This window comes from Ceratotherium simum, chromosome 25, assembly GCF_057802395.1.
Source record: "Ceratotherium simum simum isolate JZ-2026a chromosome 25, ASM5780239v1, whole genome shotgun sequence".
Classification (NCBI taxonomy): Eukaryota; Metazoa; Chordata; class Mammalia; order Perissodactyla; family Rhinocerotidae; genus Ceratotherium; species Ceratotherium simum.
The window spans coordinates 3,856,659-3,883,798 of NC_141924.1; the positions used below are offsets into that span (position 1 = coordinate 3,856,659).

The 27,140-nt window shown below is 49.9% G+C and overlaps 1 protein-coding gene and 1 long non-coding RNA gene across 5 annotated transcripts in view; one reads left to right on the forward strand and one right to left on the reverse strand.

The window, feature by feature from the left end:
- TBC1D22A (TBC1 domain family member 22A) overlaps positions 1-14,432 on the reverse strand; it is a 348,432-nt gene extending 334,000 nt beyond the window's left edge. The window contains exon 1 of one of the 2 annotated variants that reach the window (XM_087448729.1): positions 14,235-14,432. In XM_087448729.1, coding sequence (XP_087304855.1) covers positions 14,235-14,296 — 62 coding nt within the window. In that variant the 5' untranslated portion in view covers positions 14,297-14,432. The remainder of the gene's footprint in view (positions 1-14,234) is intronic. The other variant, XM_004437993.3, reaches the window with a different exon arrangement.
- A 93-nt stretch (positions 14,433-14,525) lies between these two features.
- LOC147913693 (uncharacterized) lies at positions 14,526-25,208 on the forward strand. 3 transcript variants are annotated; one of them, XR_015556326.1, is made up of 4 exons: positions 14,526-14,789; positions 16,287-17,189; positions 17,482-18,603; positions 24,311-25,208. It is a non-coding gene; the product is annotated as an uncharacterized LOC147913693 (long non-coding RNA). The 3 variants fall into 3 exon arrangements; XR_015556325.1 differs by lacking the exon at positions 24,311-25,208 and adding an exon at positions 19,665-24,298; XR_015556324.1 differs by lacking the exon at positions 24,311-25,208 and having other exon boundaries at positions 17,482-18,004; positions 18,086-24,298.
- The last annotated feature ends 1,932 nt before the right edge of the window (positions 25,209-27,140 follow it).

Genomic DNA, 27,140 nt, shown 5'->3' on the forward strand with positions numbered 1-27,140 from the left:
GCTCCTCAAGGACACATTTAGGATAACTCTAGGTCTCCCTGCTTCCACCCCCTTTCTTTCTACACCGCACACAGAAATCTGTCAAAAAGAAAGCTCAGCATCGTTAGCCATCAGAGAAACGCAAATCAAAATCACACACCCAGTAGGATGGCAAACACTTAAAAGACAATATAAGTGTTGGTGAGAATGCAGAGAAACTAAAACCCTCATACACTGCTGATGGGAATGAAAAGTGGTGCAGCCACTTTGGAAAACAGTCTGGCAGGTCCTCAAAAGGTCAAACAGTTACCACATGACTCTGCAATTCCACCCCTAGGTATATGCCCAAGAGAAATGAAAACATACATCTACACAAAAAACTTGTACAGTATTAGTTATAATAGTCAAAATGTAGGAACAGTCCAAATGTCCATTAACGGATGAATGGCTAAACCAAATGTGGCCTATCCATACAAAGGAATATTAACTGTTAGCAGAAAAGGGAATGAATCACTGACACATGCTCCAACATGGATGAACCTTGAAAGCATTATGCTAAGTGAAAGAAGCCAATCACAAAGGACCACATATCATATAATTCCATTTAATGAAATGTCCAGAATAGGCAAATCCATAGAAACAGAAAGTAGATTAGTGGTTGCCAGAGGCTAGGGAGGAGGGAAGAAGGAGTCACTGCTAATGAGTACAGCTTGGGGTTTCTCTTTGTGGAGATGAAAATGTTCTGAAATTGACTGTGGTAATGGCTGTACAACTCTGTGAATATACTAAAAACATTGAACTGTACAGTTCAAATGAGTGAACTGTATGGTTATGTAAATGGTATCTCTATAAAGATGTCAAAAGGAAGGAAGGAAGAGAGGGCAGGTGGGAGGAAGGGAGGGGGGAAGGTAGAAAGGAAGGGAGGGGCGAGGGAGGACCAGAAAGGTCTCCTCCCTGACCCAGGTGCCCAGGAAGGTGGGTCATGGGGTGTCATGGGGGGAAGCAAGGCACCTCTTCAGCACCAGGGACACAGCTGACCGAGGTCACTCAACAAAGCTTTAAACAAGTCCAAGTGCGCTTCTCCCGCCCTGAATAACAACAGTCTATAATGCTACCATCCCAGAACAAAACATTTCAGTATACTTCATGTGAAAATGACAGAAATTGTATTCCCCCAAACAAAGAAAATGAAACTTAAAAAGGACAAATTGTTACCAGCAGGCAACAGCAGGTACCATCAGCTGTGTTTTCTGGGTCCAATTTGTACACATCCTGATGACCACACAACTAAGCAGCCAGGAGGGACTCTCAGATGGAAGAACAAATGAATGAGAACTAAAGAAGCTCCCAGGTTCCAGCCCTGTGACCTCACGCCTAGGTGAGAAGGTTGGGTCCAGACAAAGGACACCACAGCACAGGGCAGACCAGGGAGGGGCAGACGGAGAGATGCCCCAGGACAGTGCCCTGAAGAGGACCCCCACTAGAGGTACCTCCCCCACAACAGCCCCCGGGCTCTCAACAAAGGTCACCTCTTCTGCATAAAGTACAGGGAGACTCCACTAAAATGCCACCACTGGTGAGGGGAAGGAAGATGACACAAAACGAGATAAAGCTAAGGTGTAACGCTAGAACTGGGAGGGGCACCTCTAGGTGGAGGGGGTCATAGATGAGGACAGGCTGGAGACACTGGTCAGACGGGGCAATGCTCAAAAGAAGGAGATGGGCCCCTGAGACCAATGCCATCTCTTCAGGACTCTGTCCAGCCTGCCTTTACAACATGGTCAGGAAAGTTTGAAAGAACTCAGAATCAAAGGCTGTCTGAGGGCCTACTTGTGGACAGCCAAGCTCTCGAACTTGGTCTTCACTGGAGAGCACCGCGAAACAGCGATGTCGTAAACGGTCACTGCTGACCCTGTCCTATGCTGCTTCATTCAAGTCATTCAGCAAACACTGGCTGGTGTTGGAAAGATGCCAGGCAGCCAGTGACAGCCTGCCCCCAGGGTGCTCCCATGATGGTGGATAATCATTAGAATGCAGGTAACCACTGAAGCAGGAGAAGAAAGATGGAAAGGAGCATAAAGTAACGGAAGCATTAAGGACAGAACAGAAGGGAGTATAAAGGGCAGAAGTCAAGAAGGAAGGAATAACTAGAGCCCAAGGTTGCAATGCCTCTGGGTTTTGACAATAAGGTGAGTCTCTCCTGTATTTCCTGGCAAACCTCTTTCTGGTTTGAACTTGAACGCCTACACCAAGGCACTGGCTTTGAAACAAAACTGATGGAACAGGACCAGAAAAGCTTTTTTTTTTTTTTAATTAAAGGTTAAATAGTGAGTGAAAAAAGCAATGAGTGAAACTAAAGAATGAGAGGAAATAAAAGTATGGAAAAGAAATAAATCCAGCTGCAGTGTCCTAAGCATCATAAAATAAATGAAAAATTATATGACCACATTTACCATTAAATGCTTCCCTGTATTTCAGCTATATGAAGTAAACAGGCGAATCATGTAGTCAGCTTCAGTTTATAGCTCATCAACCTCTTCTCCAAGCACAGTCATTACTCAATGCCCCCTTTGGGTTCAATAGTTAGTTTTCTGAAATATGAACTAAATTAGCAACTGACTTACCATTAGGCTCATTCTAACACATAGTGATACTCCCCAGATTTATAAAATATGTTCAGAAGAAGTAAGTTTTCCAAGGAAATTAACTTTAGAGGGCTTCAGAGGAAAATGTATGAAACGCCATTATTACAACAGTAAACAATTCCATCGTCCCCTCCGCCCACAGCATAATCTGAAACTCTCACCCGCCTCACGGAGTCAACTGCAGAAACATACGGCCCCACAGGACCCAAACCAGAGGGTCTCTCAGGCTGTGCCACCACCAAGACCCACACCATCTGCCTGGCAGTAACGCTTCCCCTGTCCTGCAAGCTCTTAGCGATCTGGTGTCCCCATGGGCCATGAGCTTCCTGCAAAAGGGACTGGATTTAGTCTCCTGTCACACTCCTCATGGCCCCCAGAGCCCAGCCAAGACTCAGGCAGTTAGTCAATCAGCAAGTTGCTTCATGGATGTCTCTTGAAATAAGTCTTGGAGATAAGCATGTTTACAATAAATTCTTCCCTCACGTGAAAAAAGCAATGTGTGAAATCATAGATACAGAGAACAGATTGGGGGTCGCCAGAGGCGGGGGTGGAGGGGTGGGCAAAATGGGTGAAGGGAGTCAAAAGGTACAAACTTTCAGTTATAAAATAAATTTAAATCCTTAGGATGTAATGCACAGCATGGTAACTAGAGTTATAATATCGTCTTGTATATTTGAAAGTTCCTAAGAGAGTAGATCTTAAAAGTTCTCATCACAAGAAAAAAAACTTTGTAGCTCTGTGTGGTGATGGATGTTAACTAGAATTATTGTGATCGTTTTGCAATATATACAAATATCAAATCATTACGTTGTACATCTGAAACTAACATAATGTTATATGTCTCACTTAAAAGCAATGTGTTTATCATAGAAAACAGGAAATATGTAAAAGAGGTCTTTTGAAATTAACACGGAAAAACACAGAAAATAGGAATAAGAAAAAAAAGAGGTCTTCTGAAATTAACATGGAAAAGTACAATTCTGCCCTCCTGGCAGCCAGCCAGCCGTTATGAGTCAGATCCACTACCTTTCTCCTTGCAGCTTCTCATCTCAATCCTTCTGCCAACCTCCTCTCCAGACTCACTGCACTGAGCCCTTTCCCCTTCTCTTTCCCCTGTTTCCTGCCAGCCTGTCTAGACGCTCCTCAGACTCTCCCATGCATTCCCAACCTCCACTGACCTCCAGTCCTCAATCCTGCCTTCTTCCCACTTTATGGGAAATCTCACTCTCCCTGTCATTACTGACCATCTCTAGGTAAACGATTCTCACACAGCTGCCACGAGGTTGAACCCCTCCAGCTCTCGGCCACACACTCACCACCTGACACTAACGGGGCGGACACAAAAATCAGCTTTGCCCCAACTGCCATGCCTCATGCCTTCTTTTCAGTGTCCCCCGCCGTGGACAACGACAGCACCGCCAGTCACGCAGGAACAAAACAACGGGTTCACCCTGCCTCACACTGCTCCCTCACGTCCTCTTCCAACCAGCGGCCTCCTGGCTCTCCCTGGGCCATCTGTGGCATCTAAAACCCACCTGCTATCCCCACCGCCCTGGATCAGGGCTCCATTTCCTCTCCTCCTGACCACATCACCCACTCTTCCGTGACTTAATCTCCATGAACGCCAATCCAAGAACCCAAGGGCCACCTGTGCCTCCTCCCTGAAGCACACCACCCACATTCAGCCAGTCTTCATGTCCTCCAGGAACCCCAAAACCTTTCGCACATGTATGCCCTCCTCTCCATCGCCATCCCCGAGAGAGAGCTGAAGCAGCCTCCCCAGATGCCTCTGCTCTGGTCTCCAGTGTCAGTCAGAGGACGGCTTCACCCCCCAGCTTCAAGTCTGCAAGGTCTTCCCGTTGCCCTTGGGGAACAACTGGAAGCTTCCAAGTACCTCTCCCATCCCCTCCCCCCTCACCCCACCTCAGCTTGGGGCCAGCCCACTCCACATCACAGCGCTGGCCTCCAGCACACTCTGCTTGGTCATCCCTCTCCCCTTGCTCAGGCCCCTGCAGTCACGGCTCTTCTCTCTCTTGTCCACCTTTTCCTTATCCCAGCCTTCGTTCAGACCACCCTCACTGCCAAGAAGGCCCAGCCCTGGCCTCTGTCTACAGAACACCCCCACACCCAAATAAGTGCCTAAAGGAACCGACCAGTCCTTCAAAGTCCAGTATGATGTCACCTCCACCCTCCATCAGCATTTCCCTTCCCTTGCCAAGCTACTGCAGGACTCTCCTCATCCCTCCTGGCTGGTGTCTGTCTCCCCAAACAATCCGAGCCTCTCAATTGTAGAGATCACATCACTTTTGCACACCCCAAGGCCTGGTGTGCACACAGAAGGCATCCAATAAACACTTGCTACATTTAATGCTATCTTCTTTACTCTGCAAACAACTGAATGATTAAGCACTTTAAATTTGAAGGAGTTAAGTTCCAAAAAATAGAGCACGTTCTCTCACAACTAGAGATAACTAGATAACCCGCTCTGAAAAGCTCGGCCTTTCCCTTGCTTGACCTACCCTTATCAGAGCTACTTAAAATCATGATGGTTCACGAAATCACACTTGGCTGAGGCAGTAAATGCAACAATGGCTCCAGTGACTGGTTTTGGAACAGAAAATTAACCCAAGATAGAGATTATATTAAAGGAAAACAAAATGAGTTCCATAGCCCACATGCCTTTATAAGCCGTTCCATGAATGTCACCATGTGACTAACAATAATCCGCAGCACTCCCAACCAACCTGAGAACTATAATCGGCAGAGGCAGCTTTACTCTCAAACAGAAGAGGTGGCATTCGGTGCTCTTCCTCCACCCCAAGAAAACTAGACCCAATGCCCTAGACAGGAGGAGGAAATTATTGTCACAAATACTATAAAGCTGTGATTAATCGTCTCCCACTCTTTCTTCCCCCAGACCTGCCTGAATTCTGAAAGAAGCATGGCCAGACCCCCCTTTTGTTTTCCACCCCAACAGCACAATGCAGAGTCCCACAAGTGGCTGGCCTCACCACCTGCAAACACGCTCACGTGAAAACCAGAGACGCAGGCGCACCGAGCACTCTCCAAGGGCCTGCCTCCTCCTCCAAGGTCACAGTGACACCAAGAGACCCATCCCCTTTCCAAGACCCCGTCCTCTGCCCTGCCTCTCCAAGCACACCATGCCCACACCCTGCTGACAGCCCCAGTCACCCTGTCGAGGGCTTTCGGTCAAGGATCAGGAGCTCATCCGGAAGACAGGAATTAGACACTGTCTCATCTGGGTGTAAGCCTTAGAGCCAGCAAGCCTTATTCTGTTTTTGAGTTTAGTAGAAATGTTTATTGAAAGAAGGCTCATTTCAAAACCCACAGCAAGGAGCACGAGGGAACAGGTGGAGAGCAGCTACCTGGCACATTTAAGAACTGTATGGAGGAGGTCTGGCCACCAACAGCAAAGGCCAAGCGCAAGCGTGCAGTCTGTGAGAGAAGGAAGATGGTGGATTACGAACACGCTAGCCTGGGCAGGGCACACACACTTGGGCCGGAACTGTTCCTCTGGCCATGCTGGTGAACTCCAAACCCTCGGAGAATGGACCCCAGGATGAGCAAGAACACTGAGGAAGGAGCCCACAGGGAACAGAGCTAATGCAGCCAGGAGCAAGAAACGTATGGGGCAGTGCAGCCAGAAAGGGCTCTGGCCTGGACTGACACACCTGAGCTCAAAGCGTGCTCACGGACAAGGAGATGGGGGGCCTCGGGCAGGCTCAACCTCCTCCAGCAGGTTCACGCAGAGAAGTAAGCCCATGTAAAGGGCCTGCCACAGTGCCTGGCACACGCACCTGCTCCCTAGTTGACTGTAGCAGTAACAGCAGCAGCATTTCAGCTCAATTCTCACAACTCTAATAAGAGTAACTGTTCTCAACAACTGAATTCACTGATAGCTATGCGCACCTTACCACCTCAGCACTCGGGCTGGAATTTCCATGTTAATGCCCCAAAAAGAGGAAACAGCATTTCAGCATGGGGGAAAAGAAAGACTGGGGATACTCAAAACGAAAGTTCGCTGTCGCATGGGACCCCATCAACCGGAAGAAGCCAGGCTGCCCCAGTCCCTCTGGGCCTCCTGAGGCCTCTGCCTCTCGTCTCTGAGGGAACATCGGTGAACCTAGAAGCTGCTGCTCACGTCTCTTCTGGAGAACCCCCTGGAACTGCAGAAGTCAGAGTGCAAAGGAACCACGGCACCCAACTCCCAGCCCTGAGGAGCCAGGCCGAGGGCTGGCAGGTCCAGCAGGGGAGGGCGGCAGTCTGCGTCCACTCCTCGGGGGGAGGCCCCCGCTCCACCATCTCGGGTACAGTCAAAGCTTGCTCATCTGTAAAGCAGGGACCACACAGTACCCCCAGGCTACTGGGAGGACTGAATGGGTGGTGTGTGTAAACAGCCTGGCACAAGAGAGGCACTCAGTAAGCAGTCACTAGTATGAGGTGTCACTACAAGGCCCGCACCACCTCGATGCTGGGCTTCACCTCCACATCTGGGGCGCAGCACAAAAACCTGCCCTGGGACTGTTCACAGTTGCTCTCCTTGGCTCCTCAAGAGGAAGAACTGTCCGGTCAGCCGTGTCTGCACTCCCAGGGCCCAGCACAGTGGCGGTCCCCACACCCGCCTCGACCACAGGAACCTGTGTGCAGCCCAGAGCCTGGCTCATGCTCCTGGACCCCCAATGCACCCCAAGGGCCTGCAGGGGCCAATTTCACACTGCACGTGTTCAAGTGAGGACTGAATAAACTAAGGAGAGGCTAGAAGACGACAGAGCCTGCTGGAGAAGGCAAGGAGGGGGTGGATGTCACTCACTGGCCCCGCGTCATAGTGCCACTGCCCTCGTCCTCACCACACACAGGCCCAGCTAGACCAGGGCAGTTTGGGGAACAGAAAAGCAGAGACATGGGCTCCCAGGGCAGGGTCTACTCATTTCCATCCATGACCTCTGATCTTGCCTTCACAATACTTGGGGGAGTGGAACATGTCCTCCTGCTCTCATTTAAAAAAAATTTAAATTAAAAAAAAAATTTCAAAATCATCAGGGATTTATTTTTTAAAAATCATTTTTGTCCTCACTTAAAATTAACCCAAAAGAGTCTGGATTTGCTAAATTAGACAAATATGTAAGAGAGAAAATACATGATTCACATTAAACTTATTTTTGAAAATGTTTCCAGACAAAATAAAGGCATAAAATAATATGAATTGTGACCACTGAGAAAGAAACAAGCAAAAGCAACTGTGCAGAGAGCAAACCCCATCCCTGGTGCGTCCAAGGAACTCAGCATAGTGAGAGCATCTCTACGTACAAATGGTAACCAGAGAGACCCACTCCCACAAAACACAGAGTCACTGCCAGAGCACAGACCCTGGGCCCCCGCAACATGGGAAACAGGAATAAACAGGCACTCAGCCAGCAGCCCTTCAAAAACACAAGCAAGAAGATAAACACAAGCAAGAAGATAAACACAAGGGGGCGGGGGCAGCAGCTCAGAACTTCTGAGAAAAGAGGCAGGGCCTCCACTTGGTTCGTGGACCCGAGCAGGCACGGGATGCAGGAAGAACCCTCCCAGCTTAGTTCTAGTCCCTTGGGACTAAATGCACTTTGCAGAGCTTCCCAGCGAGGGGCCAGCCCACCCACGACGACTGACCAAGGCACCCTGTCCACGTTCAGACGCAGGACTGCGCAAGGGCAGGTGCTGAGGGCTACCTGCAACTTTTCTCCACCCGACATCCCTCTGGCACACTTCCCTGATCCTCTTCCCTCGCCCTGCACAGGTTTTCTGTGGCTGCTGTGACAAATTACCACAAATTTAGTGACTTACACACATTTATTATCTTAAAAGCTGGAGGTCAGAAGTCCAAGATGGGCCTCACCAGGCTACAGTCTAAGTGTCAGCCAGCTGCATTCATTTCTGGAGGCTCTGGGGAGAATCCATTTCCTGCTCACTCAAGTTGTTGGCAGAATTCAGTTTCCTGCAGTTGTAGGACCGAGGTCTCTGCTGGCTGTAAGCAGAAGGCCACTCCCAGCTTCTAGAGGCCACGGAATCCCCTGGCTCATGGCTCCTTCCTCCAACTTCAAAGTCAACAACCGCAGATCAAATGGAGTCCATCTCATGTCGAATCTCTCTGACCACTTTTAAGAGCTCATGGGATTCCATTGGGTCCACCAGATAATCCAGGACAATCTCCCCAGCTTGAGGTCAGCTGATTTGCAACTCTAATTCCCCTTTGCCATGTAACACGACATTTCACAGGTTCCAAGATGAGGACACGGACATCTTTGGGGGCCATTACTCTGCCTACCATACCCCATCCCTCAGGCCAGAACCCTGGTGATCACTTCGACCCTCAACATCCAGCCCGTTGTCCGTGAATCCTTCGAGTTACACCCGCAACATGGGCCCTGCCCTTGTCTTCACCTCCCACTGTCCACTTCCTCTCTCACCCTCTCTTCAAAGAGAATGAATCGGATCAGAGTACCACCCTTCAGTGCTTTCTCATGGCTCTTAGGACCAAGACCCAAATCTTCACCACTGCCATTGAAACACTTTGTGCTCTGGGCCCTGCTCACCTCCCCAGCCACTGGTCTTCTTGCCTCGTGTCTCTCCTCCCAGGAGTGCTCTGACACCCCCAGCCCACATCTCTGTGTGGCAGGCCGGCTCCTTCTCCACCTCCAGGTCTCAGCTTAGGCGTGACCTCCTATGGGAGGACATGACCTTCTACTGATGTAGTGCCCTGTTATTCTGCCAACATTCCCAGGTTATGACCTTCAGAGCACTTCAGACTGTTTACGTATTTGTGTGTTTACTGTCTCCCTCACCCCAGTGGCCTCTGAGGGCCTCATCTCTTAGCTCAGCATTCAGCCCAGTCCCTGGCACATGGAAGATGTTCCCAAGTGTTTTCTGAACGAATGAATTATCCCCCAGCAATTCCTCTCCTTCAGCTGATGAGTGATGGTGGCCTGTTGAGACGACAGTTGAGTTAACCGTCTAGTTTGCTCAGAGACTCCTCGTGGATCTGACAGCTGTAAGATGAAAACTGTGAGAGCCACGGCACTTCTGCTCCAGCTCCAGCCCAAGCACCCACAGCCTTGCCATATTCAATTTGAGCCTCTCTTGCGGCCATCCCACTTACGAATGTCATCCTTCACATGGCCCAGCTGCCTGCATACCCTTCTGTCAGCAGAGCACGCTGCCAGGCAGAGCTGTGCTAAAATAGCAAGCATCGGATCCACACTGAAAGGCTGCCTGTGTTCTCATACCCGTGTGCTATGATTTCGTCTCGGCATTTAGAGTTAAGTGTGGCAAGAACGCCAACTCCAACTGCAGAAAGCAACAGCCCCTCGGGAGCCAAGCAAGTCAATGGCCCAAGAAAGAACAGGCCCCAGGGAGGCAGAGATGGAAGCTTTTCTGATTCTTATCAAGCCATCATCATCTCTCACCTGGATGTTCCCAACAGCCTCCTAACTGGTCCCCCTGCTTCCACCCTTGCCCTCTCAGCCCCCAATCCACTTTCAATACAGCAGCCAAAGTAATCCTGCTAAACTGAAGGTAGGTCGTCCTCTCCTCTGCCAAGGATCCTCCAAAGGCTCCCACCTTCACTCAGAATAAATGACTGAAAGTCCCTGTCTTGACTGTGACCACTAGGCCCACCTCCACCACCTTTCAGACCTCGTGCCCATGCCTCTCTCTCCCTTCCTCGGCTATAGTCACAACCCTTTGTTTTCTTCTCAAACACACCAGCATCGCTCCCAAACCCAGGCCTTGGCACTTGCTCGCCCTCTGCCTGGACCACCCTCCTACCAGCCCCCCGGGGGGCCTGTTCCTTCACCTCCTGCAAATCTTGCTCAAATGTCACCTCCTCTGTGAGGTGTTCTCTGGCCACCTTGTCACCAGGGAACCTGCCCCCCCTACACCTGCATCCGAACTGTCTACCCCACTTTCCTGCTTTCTGTTTGGACAGCAGTTATGGCCTTCTAACAGTTAACTCCCTCGTTAACTTGGTTCTGTTCTCCTTCTCTGCCTCTCCCACTCCCCTGTGAGCTCTGTGAGCAAAGATTTGGGTCTATTTTGATCACTGATGTGTCTCTAGCACCTGGAACTGTTACTGGCACAGAGTAGGGGTTAAATAAATATTTGAATGAATTATCAAACTCTCAAAACTGGTCCAAGAGGCCTTCTCTCATTCTCATCAAAGAGAATTGGGCTAGGCCAAACAAACATCCTCCTGCAAGTCCCAGCCAACTCAGTCTAATGCAACTCCCTGGGGTTACACTTGCAGAAACCGATGGCCCCAGGGGCAACAAGACCTGGTGAACGTCACACAGTGACTAATAGAAGAAGAAGGCTTAACTGGTCCACCTAACTCCTAGTCAGAGGTCTTTCCATCATACCACACATCCTGCCTCATCCAGAAAAGAAATTTCTAAGAAAGCATCAGCCAAACATACAACCTAAGGACCAAGTGTGCAGAGAACAGGGGGGTCTACTAGCAAGACCACCTCTCATGCAGTGTGAGACCTTGGCCAAATCACTTATCCCCTCTAGGTGAGTCTGGAAGGTAGTTGGGATCAACCACCATTTATCAGCACTAAGAGTGCACAGGTAAGACACAGTCCCCAAACTTGCAGAGCTGTCTGTCTAGTGAAGAAAACAAGCACAGACCAACAACACTGAGTCCGATGCATGAAAGGGTACTTTCCTCCAGACTGCATGAATGCAGGCAAGGCTTTACAAGGAAGTACACTGGAGACAAATTTTGAAAATTTAAAAAAAATAAATAAATGAGCCAGGCAAAGATGGGAGAAAAGGGAAGGAAAGAACATTCCAGTAAGCTATGAGAGCATGAAACTGACAGAGGCATCATATAGCATGTACAGCAAGGAACCTACAAGTCCGCCAGCACTGCTGAGGGCAAAGTTCAAAGCAAGGCAGGAGAGTGGCTACAAAGTGAGCAGGGGTCAGGTCATAGAGGGCCTCAGACATCATGCAAAAACACTTAGGCTTCTCAGCACGGCATTTCAGGGGAAACAAGCAGGGGCTTCAACCCTAACCTACCTCAGTGAGTTTCGCATGGAGCACAGAGCACGAGTTTTATAAACTCTAAAACAGTAGGGAGACATAACACTTGTAGAACACCAGGAACAGAGGGTGGCAAATTGTAAGTGCTCAACGCCTACGAGCCACCGTTGTCATAAGAAAGTATTACGAGGGAATTATTATTAAGGAAATATTAAGAGTTGGGGTATATAAAAGATTCCTTAACAGTTCTGTATTTTGTGGTGGGTATATTCTTTCTCCTTTCAGTTTCTCTAGGTTGAGGTCTGCACTCAAAAAAGAGTTAAACAACCATGAGAGCGACCTGAAAGGGCTGGCAAAGCCACAGGACCCTGGCTGGCATCTCTGAGAGCTCTGTGTTGGTGTCAGTATGTGGCTAGTGATCACCAAGGGAGGTGATCTGCTGATAGGAACAGGGTCATACCTTTGCAACTCCTCCCGTCGCCTGAAACCGCAGCACTGCCAGAGGCAAGGCCACAGGAGGCAAGGGACACAGCAGCTGTGCTGGTCTTCCTGGGGGGCCCACCCTCTCCTCTTTGCCCTGCCCTGTGCAGTGACAGCCTCTGGCAGTTCTCCAAGACTCCACTCCAGTTCTGTAACTAAAACACAGGAGCTGCTTTCAAAAATGCCTAAGACACAGCAAAGTATCAAAATCAAAGGAAAAAGAAAGTCTGTCTTTGGTAATGGAGGATCTCACAGAAGAAAGCTGAGGACTATATCAGTTTCTGTGGCTGCCATAACAAATTACCACAAACTTAGTGGCTTAAACAACAGGAATTTATCCTCTCACAGTTCTGAAGACTAGAAGTCCAAAATCAAGGTGTCAGTAGGCCATGCTCTTTCTCAAGTCTCTAGGGGAGGATCCTTCCTTGCCTCTTCTAGCTTCTACTGGTTGTCAGGAATCCTTGGCTTGTAAACGCATTGCTCTAATCTCTACCTCCATCTTCACCTGCCATCTTCCCTACGTCTCTCTCTCTCTGCCCAAATTTCTCTCTTATTTAAGGACACGAGTTACGGGACTAGGGCTCACCCTAATCCAGTATGACCTCATTTTAACTTGATTACATCTGCAAAGACCCTATTTCCAAAAGTCACATTCACAGATTCTGGATAGACATGAATTCTGGGAGGGACACTATTGAATCCAACACAAGGACAAATTACCAAGAGACACAGTCATTAATCTAAAGGTTCATTCACCGTTGCAACTACACAAAGAAGCTCAATTATTCTTATAGCTCAGTTCATTGTTAATAATCAGAGTTCACCTGAAATGAGAAGAAATCAAAACCTCAAAACCAAAAAGCAACACACAAAAGTTCTACTGCCACGTGGCTCCTTCTCCCTGGGGTCTACATTCTAGAGCACTGGTCCCTGTCACTACTAGGACCTCCTATTCTCCACCATTCCAGAACTTCCACATCATCTTGGATCCTGACATTGGTTTTGATGAAAGTTCTTATTGTTCTTCAATCTGGCACAATCCTGAGGAGTCAAATAAGGTCTCTGGCCACCTTTGGTGACCCCCTCCAAAGCCACTGTGTCTGAGCAGTCAGTAACTGACTTCTGCTCACTCCCAGATCACTCTTAAAATTAAACGTTTCTGACCGGACACAGTGAATTCCAAAGTTTGCAACTCTATCATTCAAACAATAGTATTATTAGGCAACACTTATGAATAAGCAGTGCTTATGAATAATTCTACTCGGAACTATTTTAATATCACAATTTTTAATTTTCAGTATCTCACACTTTAGTTTCTGCAGAGAACAGACTATGTTTACAAATTTTGAAGTTTGTTTATTTCTAATCTATTTTCACCAGCAGCTGATTTTATCCTAGATATTTTCCACATAACGTCTCCACATTCCCTAGGGCCCTGGCCGGGGCTGGGTGACACACCAATCGGATGAGGACTTGGAGCTGTACAGCTTCCAGGGTGCACCCAGGTCATTGCTGGCAGTTAATTTAAAAAAAAAAAAAAATTTAATTTGCTTCCTGCTGCTAACTCAAGATAGGAGTTGGTTTTGAGGCCTGAAAGCGGGAACATGGAAATTCACTGGAAGCCTCAAATCCTCTCCCTTGCGCAAGGCAAAGTAGCAGCCCACAAGAGAGACAGAGGCCAACCAAGCGGGTCAAAACCACCACGCCCCCTGCACACACCGATCTCCCATGCAGGCGCAGCCCGCCCCGGCCTGACTCCACCTGACTCCACCAAACTCTTCGCATCAGTTCCTTTCAGCTTCCCCAGGGAGCCGAAGAGTCTCGCAGACTAGAGCCTGCGGTCTCAGGACAACCTGCCGGCCGCTCCTCCCCCTCCTTTCTAGCCTCACTCCCACGCGCAGCCACTGTCACCTCCGAGACCCCACGCTCCGGCCCCCACTCCCCAACGCCCCTCACACCCCCGAGCATTCGCCCTAGACCCCAGGTTACCCCTCCCCAGACCCTGACTCCACCCGCAGCTCAGCGGGCAGACGTGGCCACTTGACCTCTGCCCCCTGACCCCGACCCGGCCCTCCCCGTCACACCCACCTGCCCGGGACTTTGCTGTTGCTGCGCTTCCAGAACTGCTTCCTGGCCCCGTCGCTGGCCATGGCGCCTCCTCATCCCTCAGACCCGCGGCTCCGACACCCCGAGTGCGGCCGGCCCGCCCCGCCGACCCTTGCCTCTACCCCAGGTGGCCTCTCAGTGGTCCCGGGACCTCGGAGCGTAAAGCCGAGACGCTCTTCCGCCTCCCTCCGGAAGTTGTGCCTCCGCACGCCCGGAAGTCCCGCCTCCGTCCCAGGCGTGCCCGACGCACGGCGCGGGCGCCCTTCGGCATTAAAGGGCGACGCGGGGGCGGAGCGGCGGGGGAATCGCGCTTGGGTCTGCTCGTGTAGTGGAGCGCCTGGGCCTCGGCGGCGGCTCCGGCACGGTGTCCGGCTCCGGTTTCTCTCACCGGGCAAAGCGGCCCGACAGGGGTCCTGACCCGCGGGCAGGGCGACGCGGACACCGGCAGGCACCCTGCTCGGGCGGCAGTCGAGGCCGTGTCGCCGCGCTGGTGGGGACCGGTAAATACCGGCGATGACATACTCAGCAGGCAGCGAGGTGAGCGCCGTGACTAAAGGGACACGGGGCATGTGAGAGGGGCGGGGACAGCAGCGTGAGGCCAGGGGCAGCTGAACAGGAGTTGCGCCGGAGGCGTGAGGTTGCCCTGGCCTGAGCGCTGACCACAGCCGGCGTCGCGCTTGGGACGTGCCTGTCGTGTCCTGTGCGTGTGAAAGACACACAGGATTTCACAGGCTTAGTGCGAAATAAAAAATGACGACGTTAATAAGTTTTATTTTGGTTACATGTTGAAATAGTATTTGGGGTATATTGGGTTCAATAAAAGTTATTTTTACATTTCTTTTTCCTTTTTTTTTTTTAATGTGGCTACCGGAAAATGTGAAATTAAATACGTGGTTTGCATTAACTTGCTATGGGCCGTATACCAAAGACTGAGCCGTCGGGGACGGGCATTTCGCACTGGATCTGCAGGACGACTTTTGAGAGCTCCTTCACACCTCTGCCAGTTCTCTTATGAAACAAAAATTTGATTATATTTTCTGATTAAAGTTTTTCCGTGCCCTCTCACTTACTGATGATAAGTAAATTGACTTAGTACTTGCTTACGCAACGTACTGCACTAGGTGTTTTGTATGCATTATCTCGATCATGTGCCAACCATCCCCTCAGTAAAGACTACCCCCTTCTCAAAGAGCAGAGGGAATGGCTCTCTCAGCTCTCATGACGCCAAGTTTTAGACCCTGTCTTGTAACAGCAAGGCTTTCCACAGTTCCTTGTACCCAGCCTGCAACATTTACCCGGCTGCATTTTGATCATATCTGGCTTCACATACATGGCTTGTAAAATACTGCAGGTGGGACCTATGTCTTCTGCCTCCGCATCTGATGCAGTCAGCTCTGTATAAGTGTTTGTTAAATGGGTGACACCCATGGGAATTCTCCAGGGATCCGCTTTTGTCGCAGACATAGAAACTCTCCAGGAGTCTCCTCCCTGGCAATCTCAAAAGATCCTTGGTGACCCCGTGGTGACTGACACATCCTCAGTAGATCCTCAGGGCTCCTTTGCTGCATAGGCTTATGAACTCTCCTGGAATCCAGTCCTTACCTGACCTCAGGGAATCTTCAGAGTTCTCCTGAGAAAGCCTCACTGGATCCTTAAGGACCCCTTCCTGACAGAGCCTCAGGAGGTCTCCTGGGATCCTCTCCTAGTGGAGCTCAGGAAGGCCCCAGGGATCTCTTCCCGATGTACAGCCTCGAGGCCTCCCCAGAGCTCCTCTTCAGAGATGCGTTCCTGCCAGCCTCAGGGATTCCCTACAGACAGCAATGGGGACTTGGGGAGTTCTCCCCAGCTCAGTCTGGCTTACTGCGAGAATCAGTGAGTGAGGTGACAGCAGGACTAAGATGAAAGAGTTTCCAAAGTAGAAAGAGTTTACAAAGGAAAAATTAACAGCCGTTAGTGACTGGATGTAATTATGACATCTTAGGTTTGTTTGCTCCCTATAACGTACCATGTGCTTTCCTGTCTACTGTTTCTTAGGGGAAGGAGTGAGACTGAGACTAAGATTGACTTGAAAGCTTCAAGACTGGCTGAGCAAAGGAGTACTAGTATCACCAACAGAAGCATGAACGCAAGGAGGGAGCCTGTTTGCCGCCTAGGTTTATGACTGGTTTAGGACACACTGGGTTCAAGGTCACAGATGTGAGGCTTCAGCCAAACACTAAGTTAGAGATCGTATTAGTCTCTAGATGAGGAGACAGGGTCAGACAAGTGGACACGGGCCAGGGCAGAGTCACAGAATGAGTGGTCAGGGATAGGTCAGCGTCATAAGCAACTTAATCAAAAAACAAAGCCAAGGTGGAGACAATCCTCAGAAATGGATTTTGGCCAGGGGGCATGATAGCCATGGGATGTGGAAGGAGTGTCTGGTAGAAGGCCAGGTGTGAAGGCCAAGGTACTGCATTTGTAGTCTCGAAAGGGACCTGTGCAGGAATGAAACGGAGATGCATGAGCAGAGAATGATGAGTGGAGCCTTTTTCATTCATTTGTACAGCAAAGAATTACTGAGCAGCAGACACAGAGGTGTACTTTCACTAAGGTTCAGGCTAATGGAAATTAAAACCAAGGACATACCATTTCACACTGAACAGATTGGCAAAAAATTTAAAAATCTATCAGTGCCAAAATTGGTGAGGATGTAGATTTGTGAGCAGTGCAGGACTCTGATTCACTGCTGATGGGAGTGTAAATTGATTCAATAACTTTGGACGGCCATTTGGCAGTTTCTAGTAGTTAAAGATGCATATACCTGACAACCTAGCAATTCCACTCTTGGTGTGTACCCTAGAGCAACTTGCCTGTGTACAAAGACAGGAATGTTCATTGCAACATTGCTCCCAGTGTGGGAGAGGACACAGTCAAACATCATCTACAGGAGACGTGGTAAGTTACACATAGTTATCCCATAGAATGCTATATGGCAGTAGATGAATAAGTTAGTTACATTTATCAACATAAGTGAATTTCACAAACAATGTTGAGTGAAAAAAAGTTGAATGTGAATGCACATGGTATGATACCATTTAATTCCATTTATTTTTAGATAAAAGAGTGCTAAAAGGTAAATTCAGGAGAGTGGTTGCCTTTGGGTATTGGTGGGGAGTTTGATCAGTAAGAAATTTACAGTGGTTCAATTGTATTATGCTTTATTTCTTTCTTTTTTTTGCTGAGGAAGACTGGCCCTGGGCTAACATCCATGCCCATCTTCTTCTACTTTATATGGGACACCGCCACAGCATGGCTTGACAAGTGGTACATCCGTCCACACCCGGGATCCAAACCTGCCAACCCTGGACCACCAAAGTGGAGCGTGCTAACTTAACTGCTACGCCACCAGGCTGGCCCCTATGCTTTATTCCTTAAGGCAGATGGAGTGTATTCAGGTGTTTGTTATATTCTTTATGACTTTTTACATGTATAAAGTGATTTATAATACATAAGAATATAATTACAGAGTTCTTAACTCTGGTATGCACTGAGCTACTTCAGACTCTTGTTGGAAAAGGGGAATAGAAATGATGCAACAATGAATGAACAGTGTCCACGGAGAAGCTTGAAGGAGTCAGGACGACTGATAAGATTTGTGACTGTCATTTAGGGCTGAGTAGGTGTGATAGGACAAATGTAGGAGTCTTCCAGGTAGAAGGAACATCATTGCTGAAGCAAGGAGATGAGAAAACTGGAGGGCTGGGTACCAGGTAAGTACTTAGCATGGCTAGATTTGTGATGCGGGTTGGGATCCCCAGGAAGCAGAAGGTGAGACAGATATTTGCGTGCAGGTGGCTTACCAGGGAAGAGAGGCTGAACTGTGATGGGCTGTAATGGAGCATCCGGCTACCCCAAGGCGTGGACCTCTGAGATGTCTTGAATTGAGACGAGCGGTGGAGTCTCTGTACCGCTGCATAGACCAGTCATTGAATGTGGGCTGCCCCCTGGGAGGGGCGCATGGTCTGGGGAGAGGAAGCACCCCTCAGCCGAGGGCACTTCCCACGGAGTGACAAACCTCTGAGCCATCTGCAGCCAACACTCCCAGTGTCTGAGGGAAATGGAGCCTCGGTCCTGCAGGGGGAATCTGGGCAGCGTGCCGCAGCAGCTGCTCTCATCACTGATGTACGGGCTTCACATCAGTCCACCCATCTGGGAAGAGTGTCTCCAGGATTCTGGTTGGTCCCTTCTCTGGGGAAGCTTACACGAGGAAGATTGATGTGATCTTGGAGCCACAGCAGTCACTCATCCTGTCCCTCTGCTATTACCCATCACAGATTCCCTCCCCCTGGTAGCACCTCTGCTGTTCTAGGTGAGTTACCTGGTGGATTGACCCAGACTCGCATCCTAGAGGCTTCAGAGCCCCTGGTCGTCATGCCCTTCTCAGGCCATGGTTGCTGTGCTTGTCCACATACCATCAAAATTGGGCAGAGAGATGCCAGTGGTTCATGTAGGTGCCTTAAGTATTCTTCCCCGCTCCCGCTCTGCAGTAGCATCCCTGCCTCCTCTGATGGTCGGGAGGAGACTCCTTTCCTTGCCTGTTAGTCTCTTGGCACAACGAACCTTCAGGCAGCAGCCATAACTTAAAGTTTAATGAGAATCGTCCTGCGTCCCTTTCTGGAAGCATTCCCACTCTGGGATTTGGGACCTCTAGAAGAGGCCGGAATTGTGAGAATAGAAAACATACCCCCCTGAGAGTGATGGTAAGCAGGGCCACTCCTACTTGCACCCCTGGTTCCCACACCCATGTCTTTACTCAGAGGGGACACTGCACTGCGTAGGGTGTACACTACATCCTAAAGGATGGCACCCCGTCCTTGCAGGTTATCAACTCTGAGCTGAAAGCAGTTTCATTGCTGTCAGGCCAGCAGCTCCTGGGTGGTGCGGTATATGTTACAGGCCAGTGGCTCCAAAGGCCATGGGCTCACTGCCACCACCTCCTTTACTGTAAAATGGGTCCCTCGGGCTAGAGCAAGGCTGTGCAGGCCCTTCTGTGAATGGATCAGACTCTGAAACACACACACACAATACATGTCAGTGAATCACTGGCTCATATCACTTCCACTCACATCCCACATGACCACACCACGTGCAAGGGATGCTGGGATGTATAATCTTTGACTGGGCATCCATGCTTCCACCCAAAGCTCCTGAGTTGTGTTAAAGAAGAACAGAGGGATGGATGATGGTGGACAACAGAAGTCTCTGGGAGAGGATGCCCAGGCAAGGAGGACCTGAGTGTCACCTGGAATTCAGAAAGCAGAGCCTCCCTGCAGGCCTCCCAGCTCCCATTCCCACATCTCCCCACCCACTCCCCACTCCTCTGCACAGCACGCAGGCCTCATCTTAATGCGGCATTCTTTTCTGTCCCAGACTCCAGGGATCCCCATCGCCCTCTGTGGAGAGCAAGCTCCCTGGCTTGTTGCAAAGGACCTTTGTGTCTGAGCCTGTCTGCCTTCTCTCTGCTCTCTCCGCTCACTAGTCTCACTTTCCAGCCAAGCCAAACATCAAGGTGGAAGAGGCCCCAACTGCCTCTGTGGACAGGAGACAGGAACACAAATGAGAACACTGACGGAAGGAAGGAAGAGGGACACGCATGCCAAGCGAGCACCCAGTCTCCATGCCCTGCAGGTCACCCCTCAGTGACCTCCAGTGCTTATGAACCCACCCTACGCCGTCCCCCTTCCCTCCCCTCCATCCTTCACCTCGGATGGCGGCACCAGAGTGGAATGCCCTGCCCCCACTCCCACCCCCCAGGAGCCAGCTGAAGTCTCACTCTGACTGAGGCCCAGTGCATCTGGGTGATGTGGTACTTTCTCTGTTGTGGTCAGATGTAACCTCTCAGGGTCAGATGACCTCAAATGAGTTATCCACTTCGCATTAAAAACTGCTTTGAAGAGGGAAGAGGAAACAGATCCCAGAGCAGAATGACCTGTAGCACATACTGCATTCTGCTAGGCCAGAGAGGAGAGGGGAGATGCTATCCTGGTTCCTTGGTCAGCGCCCACCACTCTGGTCCACAGAGGATCTCCTTTGCCCCTGTCCTCCACTGCCTCCTCTGAGATGGGACTGGGGAGGATGTCCTTTCTGGAAGCTACAGGCCTTAAGCAGCTCAATTCTGATGCACGAGGCTGGGGCTCGGGATTATCTTGGGGGCTGAGCTGTTGTCACCCAGGTTTGGGATTTCTTTAGCAATGCAGCTACCCTAAAGTCTTAGTAAGCTTCAGTCAGTTTGTGTCCCATCAAGTCCGGGGGCTAGGAGCCAAAGCCACAACCTTACCTAGTGGCTAGAATTTAAACTAGAAATGTCTGTCTCCTAGCAATAGGGCACGGTATTCTGCCTGATCATCCCCATCCATCCTTAGTTCGATGGTCTCTGCTGGGAGGACGTCAGAAACAATAGCCTCAGGGGGTGAAATACCAATTATGTGCTTCCCGCTGCAGACTGCATCCCAGCTGCACCACAGAAAGACGGCGTGTCCTCTATGTTGGGAGACGTGCGTCTGGGAGGAGCTTGAGACGGGCCTGGGACAGGGGCTGGGCTGGGAATCTGCCTGGCTCCTGCTCCAGGATTCTTTCTTGCTACGTCACCAGCCTCCCTGCTGAGCTCTCATAGCCTCGGCTTGGAGGGAAGGCTCTCTTGACCTCTGCTAAGTACCCGACTATTGGATTTTCAGCCATCTTGGAGGAGCAGAGAGGATCTCTCTGAGCCAGGCTGTGTTTTCTGGCTTTGCATTCAGCTGAGCCAGTTCAGGCTTATGATGTCTCGATGTCTCTCGCGGGACCTTACTGAATGAGCCAGCACAGCTCCACAATGTGGCGGCTCCCTGTGACTTGCCTGGTGCTGCAGTCTTGGCAAGCACGTAGCAGCATCCCTCAGGCAAGAGGTGACAGTTAGATTTGTATTCGTCTCCTAGTGCTGCTGTAGCAAAGTACCCCAAACTAAGCGGCTGAAAACAACACACAAAATTGTCCTACATTTCTGGAGGTCAGAAGTTCAAAATCAGCTTCACTGGGCTAAAGTCAAGGTGTTAGCAGGGATGTGATCCTTCTAGAGGCTTCAGGGGAGAATCTGCTTCTCTGGTCTTTCCAACTTCTAGCGGCCACCCACATTCCTTGGCTTTCGGCCCCTTCCTCCATCTTGAACACATCGTTCCAGCCTCTGCCTCTGTCGTCACATCGTCTTCTCCTCTCACTCTAATTCCTCCTGGGTCCTCCTCACAAGGACCTGCCCAGGTAATCCAGAATGATCTCCCCATCTCAGGGCCCTTAACTCAGTCACACCGGCAAGCTCCCTTTTGCCATATAAGGTAACATTCCCAGTTTCCAAGGAGTAGGTTATGGAGATCTTTGGGGACCGTTATTCAACCAGTTGCAATAATTCGTGACATATAGCACAGGTCCCCAATTTCCCCCCCTGAGAGACTGGGGTCCTCCTCTCTGCCCCCTTCCCTAACTCAATACAGCTATTTTTAGAGTTTACTGTCTGCCCCTAGCAATATGCCACTTCCTAGTACTAAATTCTGCATGAGTTAGGATGTTGGTAGTTGCAGGAAAGACAAAATCCAGCTCAGATCAGCTTATGCTGTGAAGGGAATTTCTTGGTTTGTGTAGCTGAACAAGTCCAGGGGTGACTGGGAGTTTGGAGAAGGGCTGATACAACTGCTGGACAATGACCCTGAGGTCACAGGGTGCTTCTGTCGGCCCACTTCAATCATGTGCTACCTCTGAACCAATCGCTGTGGCCAGGAAATGCTGCCCCGGCATGGGCAATGAGCACGCCCCTTTATAGTGGTGATGGGAGTCAATCCTTCCAATTTTGTGGCTCCTGACCAACAAGGGAGGGGTGGCGTGGACACTGGAAGGAACCCCAATGTCCCCTACATCGCGAAAGGTAGGAGCCACGCTGAGAACAACTGATAGATTTGACGACCTAAAATGTTAGCCTGTTTGCCAGTTTTTTTTTTTAATTGGACAAAATATATGTACCCTGCCTGACACAGCGTTAATATGGAGATCTTATAAATAAGGAAGTAAAAAACCACAATAGGAAACAATCTGATATTTAAAATTGAGGATATATTTTAAACGTTTGAGTAAATAGATCAAAGGACATATTCAAAGAAGAAATACAAGTGATTAACGAGCAAATAAAAATGGGACATTTTAGTAATTTTTAAAAATAATAAGTGAAATACCACTTACTGATAGACCGGCAAAGATGAAAAAGGATGATGTTGGTGACAGTGCCAGGAAACGGCACAGTGATGAGAGTGTCAACTGGCATCGTGTTTGTGAAGTGCGATTGACAAGATGGAATCAAAAGTCCTGTGAACACACGCACACTCCGACCCTCCAATGTCTCTCCCAGGAATTATCCTAAGGAAATAGTTGGGCAAATGAACCAAGATACACACCCACGAGTGCCCTCTCTAACATTGTTGAAAACAGTAAAAAGTTGGAAACAATTTAAATGTCCGACTGTAAAGGAAATGGGTTAAATGAATTATGAGACAACCAATGTAACACAGTACAACCATTGAAAATGATGACATTGATCTTTATTGTTTTTTTACAAAGAAAGTTTTTCACAGTATATTGTTTAGTGAAAAGGCAGGTTACAACTTTTGTTGGAAAAAGTTTTATGTATTCTCAACAACCCAGAAATAGCAAAAGTAAAGCCAGCAAATCAATAAATAGTATTTAGCAAGACTTTATTGTGCATGTAAGAACAGTTCACAAACTGGGAGCTTCCAAATTCAGAGACAATGTGAAAGGGGCATGAAGTTACAGGATGGCTTATAAAGGGAAATGAGGATGTCGTTAACCTTTACAGTGATGGTTATTAAACAGTGAGGGCTTCCAGATGGCAGGGGATTGTTTGAAAGTGATTATCTCATAGCGTTTTTAGGAAGATGACTTCAAGTTTGTTTTCTGATTGTCAGAAGCATTTACAGGAAATAAGTTTCACTTATGTTCATGGACTAAGCTAGATTTAGTTTCACTTACGTGTCTTAAATAGTTTTGTCTGCTCAGGGAATTCTCAAGTCCATTTTGTATTTAATTTTAACAATATAGACCTAGAAGAAAAATTCTGGAAGGCTATGGCATCAGTTAAGATATTCCCAGATGAAGAAAACGTAACTCAACTGATTTAAACAATAAAGGGGTTTTATTGGTTCAGTGTCTGAAAAGTCCAGGTATGAGAAAGGCTTGTGACATAATTCAGTCCGGGCTGCAGATCCATTTCTCTGCAGTGTTCTTGATTCTGTCCTGCTTTGCTTTGTGTGGAGACTGGGTTTCCCTCATAGTCACAACATGGGCTGCCGGCAGCCACCAGGGCTACAAGCCTCCTTGTTCAAAGCCAGGGGAGTGCGAGTTTTGCTTCCCATAGCTTCACTCTGACGGGGCCATCCCTGAAGCAGTCACAGTGGCCAGGAGATGCCCCTTGGCAAAGCCTAGTTTAGACCTAGATGACTCACTCTCCCTGAAGCAGTCACTTTGTAGAGGAGGAGAGCCTTACTCTGATTGGCTGAGGCCAGTCAGGGCCCCCTGCCCCCAGAGCAGGGCGTGGGGTCAGCCCCTCCTGAACCCCATGACCCTACAGAACAGGGTGTGGGTGGGATGGATGACCGTATGACGTCCAGCACGGGGAGTCACGGAAATGCTGACAGCGGTTGTCTCTGTGTGGAGGGAGAGCAGCGGCTTATGTGGGGATGTTTCATATGTTAGAGACTCAGGCGTATCTTTCTGAGCTCGCCTTTCACTTGAGTTAGTTGACCAACTTTACTCCAGTAAAACTCCCGCCCAGTTGATTCTGGCCATACCTCTTATGAACGGCAGTGAACTTTTATAGTTTCCTCCTACGGGTCTCTCCCATTAGCTAGCTCTGTTCCTGTGTGTCTTGTGTAAGTGGGATTTGCATATTTTTGCCTCGTGCCCAGCCTCCACCCCCTGTGAGATAATCTCTTGTTAGTTCTGATAGTTTGTCTTTTTTTTTTTTTAACTCATAAAAAAAGATTAAATTTGTTGAATGTAAGGAGAAGTAAGAAGACGGAGATGGTGGATCGTGGAGCGCCTTGTCTGATAAATCAGAGCAGAAGTTACCGGTGGCCTTGAGGGATGGGAGAGACATGAGCAGATGTGTGACTTAGAGAGGGCTCTCTGGCAGCGGAAGGCCCCCTAAGACCACCTGCCCACCAACTGCACCACTTCTCCTGGGACCGCCTCGTCCCCACCCACAAGTAACCTACAGGTTGCTGTGCTCTCTGGAGACCCTGCCCCATGGCCACAGTCCCATGTGGCAGAGGGAGTCTCACCTGATCTGGGTTGATGAGTTTCTCCCCAAGGATGGCTTTGGGATGAGACAGTGGGCGATGGGCCTCTTTCCCACGACAGAAGCTGAAAGACAGGAGCTCAGGAAGTTTGGGGCCTATGTTCCCTACATGTGGAGTGAGGAGCAGCAGGTGAAAAAACAGAAAAATGACGACAATAGCTTTCAAGATCCTGGATCCAGTTGTTCCTGAGCCCAGCACTGCCCCCTACACTGCACAGAGGTCCACCACTCCGGAGGCAGTGGCCTGGGGACAGTGACAGCCCAGCAGGGAGGAGAGCATGAGGCCAATCCTGGACATCCTCAGAGGGGCTCCGCTATGAGACAGGACATGTCAGACCTCCTCTATAACCCAGCAGCCTACTCTGTAAGCCTACTCTATTTCCCACTGGGTGTGGGGAAAAAGAGAGTCAAACTTCCCTTTCTACTTATCTTTTAGCTAAAGAAGGAAAGAAATTAAATTTTGCTAGTATTTAATGTATGAAATGATAAAGGTACATGCACATGATTTATAAATATGCACATACTGGGATTTGTGTTCAAAATTTTTTTACTGATAGACATGGAAAATAAAGTTAGAAGACCCTGATATAAACTACTCTTTATTTCTACTCAGTGTTTTATCACCAGTCGTAAGTATTGTCCCCTATTTCCTGCTAAACTGCAAAATGCCCCCTCCACCCTCCTGCCTGGCCTGCTGTCCGGCCCCACTCGTGCCGGGTGTTCCAGCAAATGGGAGTGTTTGCGTGTTAGACCTAGAGTCGCTCAATATCTCTCTGAAAAGGCGCAGTCAGGCATGCCATTCCCCAAACACTGTCTGTGCCATCTCCCTGGGACATCACAGGGGAGCAGGGACGAGCCCTTCTGGGGGAATTAGGCTCCCTAGTAACGTATGTGAAGGCAGCCCCTGCCCAAGGGACCAAGCCCCAGGGAACAGCTGCTGTGAAGTGAGCATATGGCACCGTCCAAGGGACTTCTGCCACACCGCAGCCCCTCCATCACTGCATGTCCCAGGGCAGGGCTGGGCAGGGCGCAGGCTGGACCTACAGCAGAGGAGAGGAGCCTCGGGATAGCTGGGCAGCAACATGGGCGGGCCTCTGTGGACACTCCCCTGTCCACTCCTAGAGCCTGCTCAGTCCTTCCCCGTTCTCTCCTTGCTTCCACGTCCCTCTCCCTGCACACGTGGTCCCCAGGTCTCCTGGCCCCCAGCTCACATGGACCGCCCCACCTCTGGATCCTTCCCAGACACCGGGAAGCCGGGAGGCTCTGCTCGGAGGCTGTCCCTCGCTGCAGCATCGACTAGTCATCTCTAGATGGCGCAGGGTGAAGCCAAGATTTGAGCCACCTGCGGGCCAGGAATAAGATGTGGCTAGAATTAACAAACACATAAGGCAGCTTGGAGTGGTGCCTGGTCAGTAGGAATGCATCCGTGTTTTAAATGTGATGCCTGGAGGGAGCCCCGCGGGAGCCAGGCCTCAGGAGGCCTGCGTGGAAACCCTCCAGGTCTTCCTAGGCCCAGCAGCCTGCTCTGTGTCCCGGTGTAGGGGCAGCAGGGAGCCCAAGACTGGACACCCCCAGCCTTGAACATCAAAGAGTCCTGGCCAGCAGGGGCAGAAGTGCAGGCCAGCCAAGCAGGCAGAGAGGTGGTCTCCAGCAGGAGTCTGTGATGCCAGGCACCCTCCCAACCGATGGAGCTGACAGCACCCACTGGTCTCCCGATCTGTCTGCGACTCTTCCTGTGTCACTCTTGGCTTGTATTTTCAGATCCCTGCAGCAGCTGCGTCTGCCAGCCAGCTCCTCTCTCTTGTCCCCACTGCTCTGGCTATGGAGGTTTCTGGTAGGTGACAACCTCCTCCCCCACCTCTGGGCTGCTTGGTCAGTAGCAGTAGGCTGGGCATTCAGGACATGCTTCTCAAGTGAACTGGATGGAAGTGACCAGAAGGAAATGGAGACATGGAGAGCTAGGCCCACCTTGTCCTGGCCGCAGAAGCCTGGAACCCTTTCACCCCTGCCTGGACTTTGCCCCAGCTCTGCTGCCCAGAGGGCAACTGGCCATGGCAGGATTTACTATCAGAAGGGAGCCCTTGCTCCCCAGCTGTGCCACATGGTTTATAAATACCAGTAACTTGTCTAGGAGAAGCATCTCCACTTGGGGAGGCCCCGGGGCCCAAATGTGTTATTCCCAGTGCAAGACGTGCCTTGATAGGTTATGGAAGGAAGGCAGAGGGGAAGTGGTCTGAGCAAGTTCCAGCCCCTCTCTGGGCCTCACCTTCCACATCTGTAAAATGGGGTCATAATCCCATCCTGCATGCTTCACAGGGTTCTTCTAAAGATCCAGGGAGAAGGGAGGGAGCAGGAGGGGAGAAGGGGAGGGGTGGGGAGAGAAAAAAGGAGGAAGGAGGGAGGGAGACTGAAGAGGGCCTTCTCTCATTTCAAGCCCCAGATGAGCTGCTGACACATGACGGATGGCTGCCTCCGTGAGCTCTCAGCCCAGTTCCCTCCAGGTTGCTATCAGA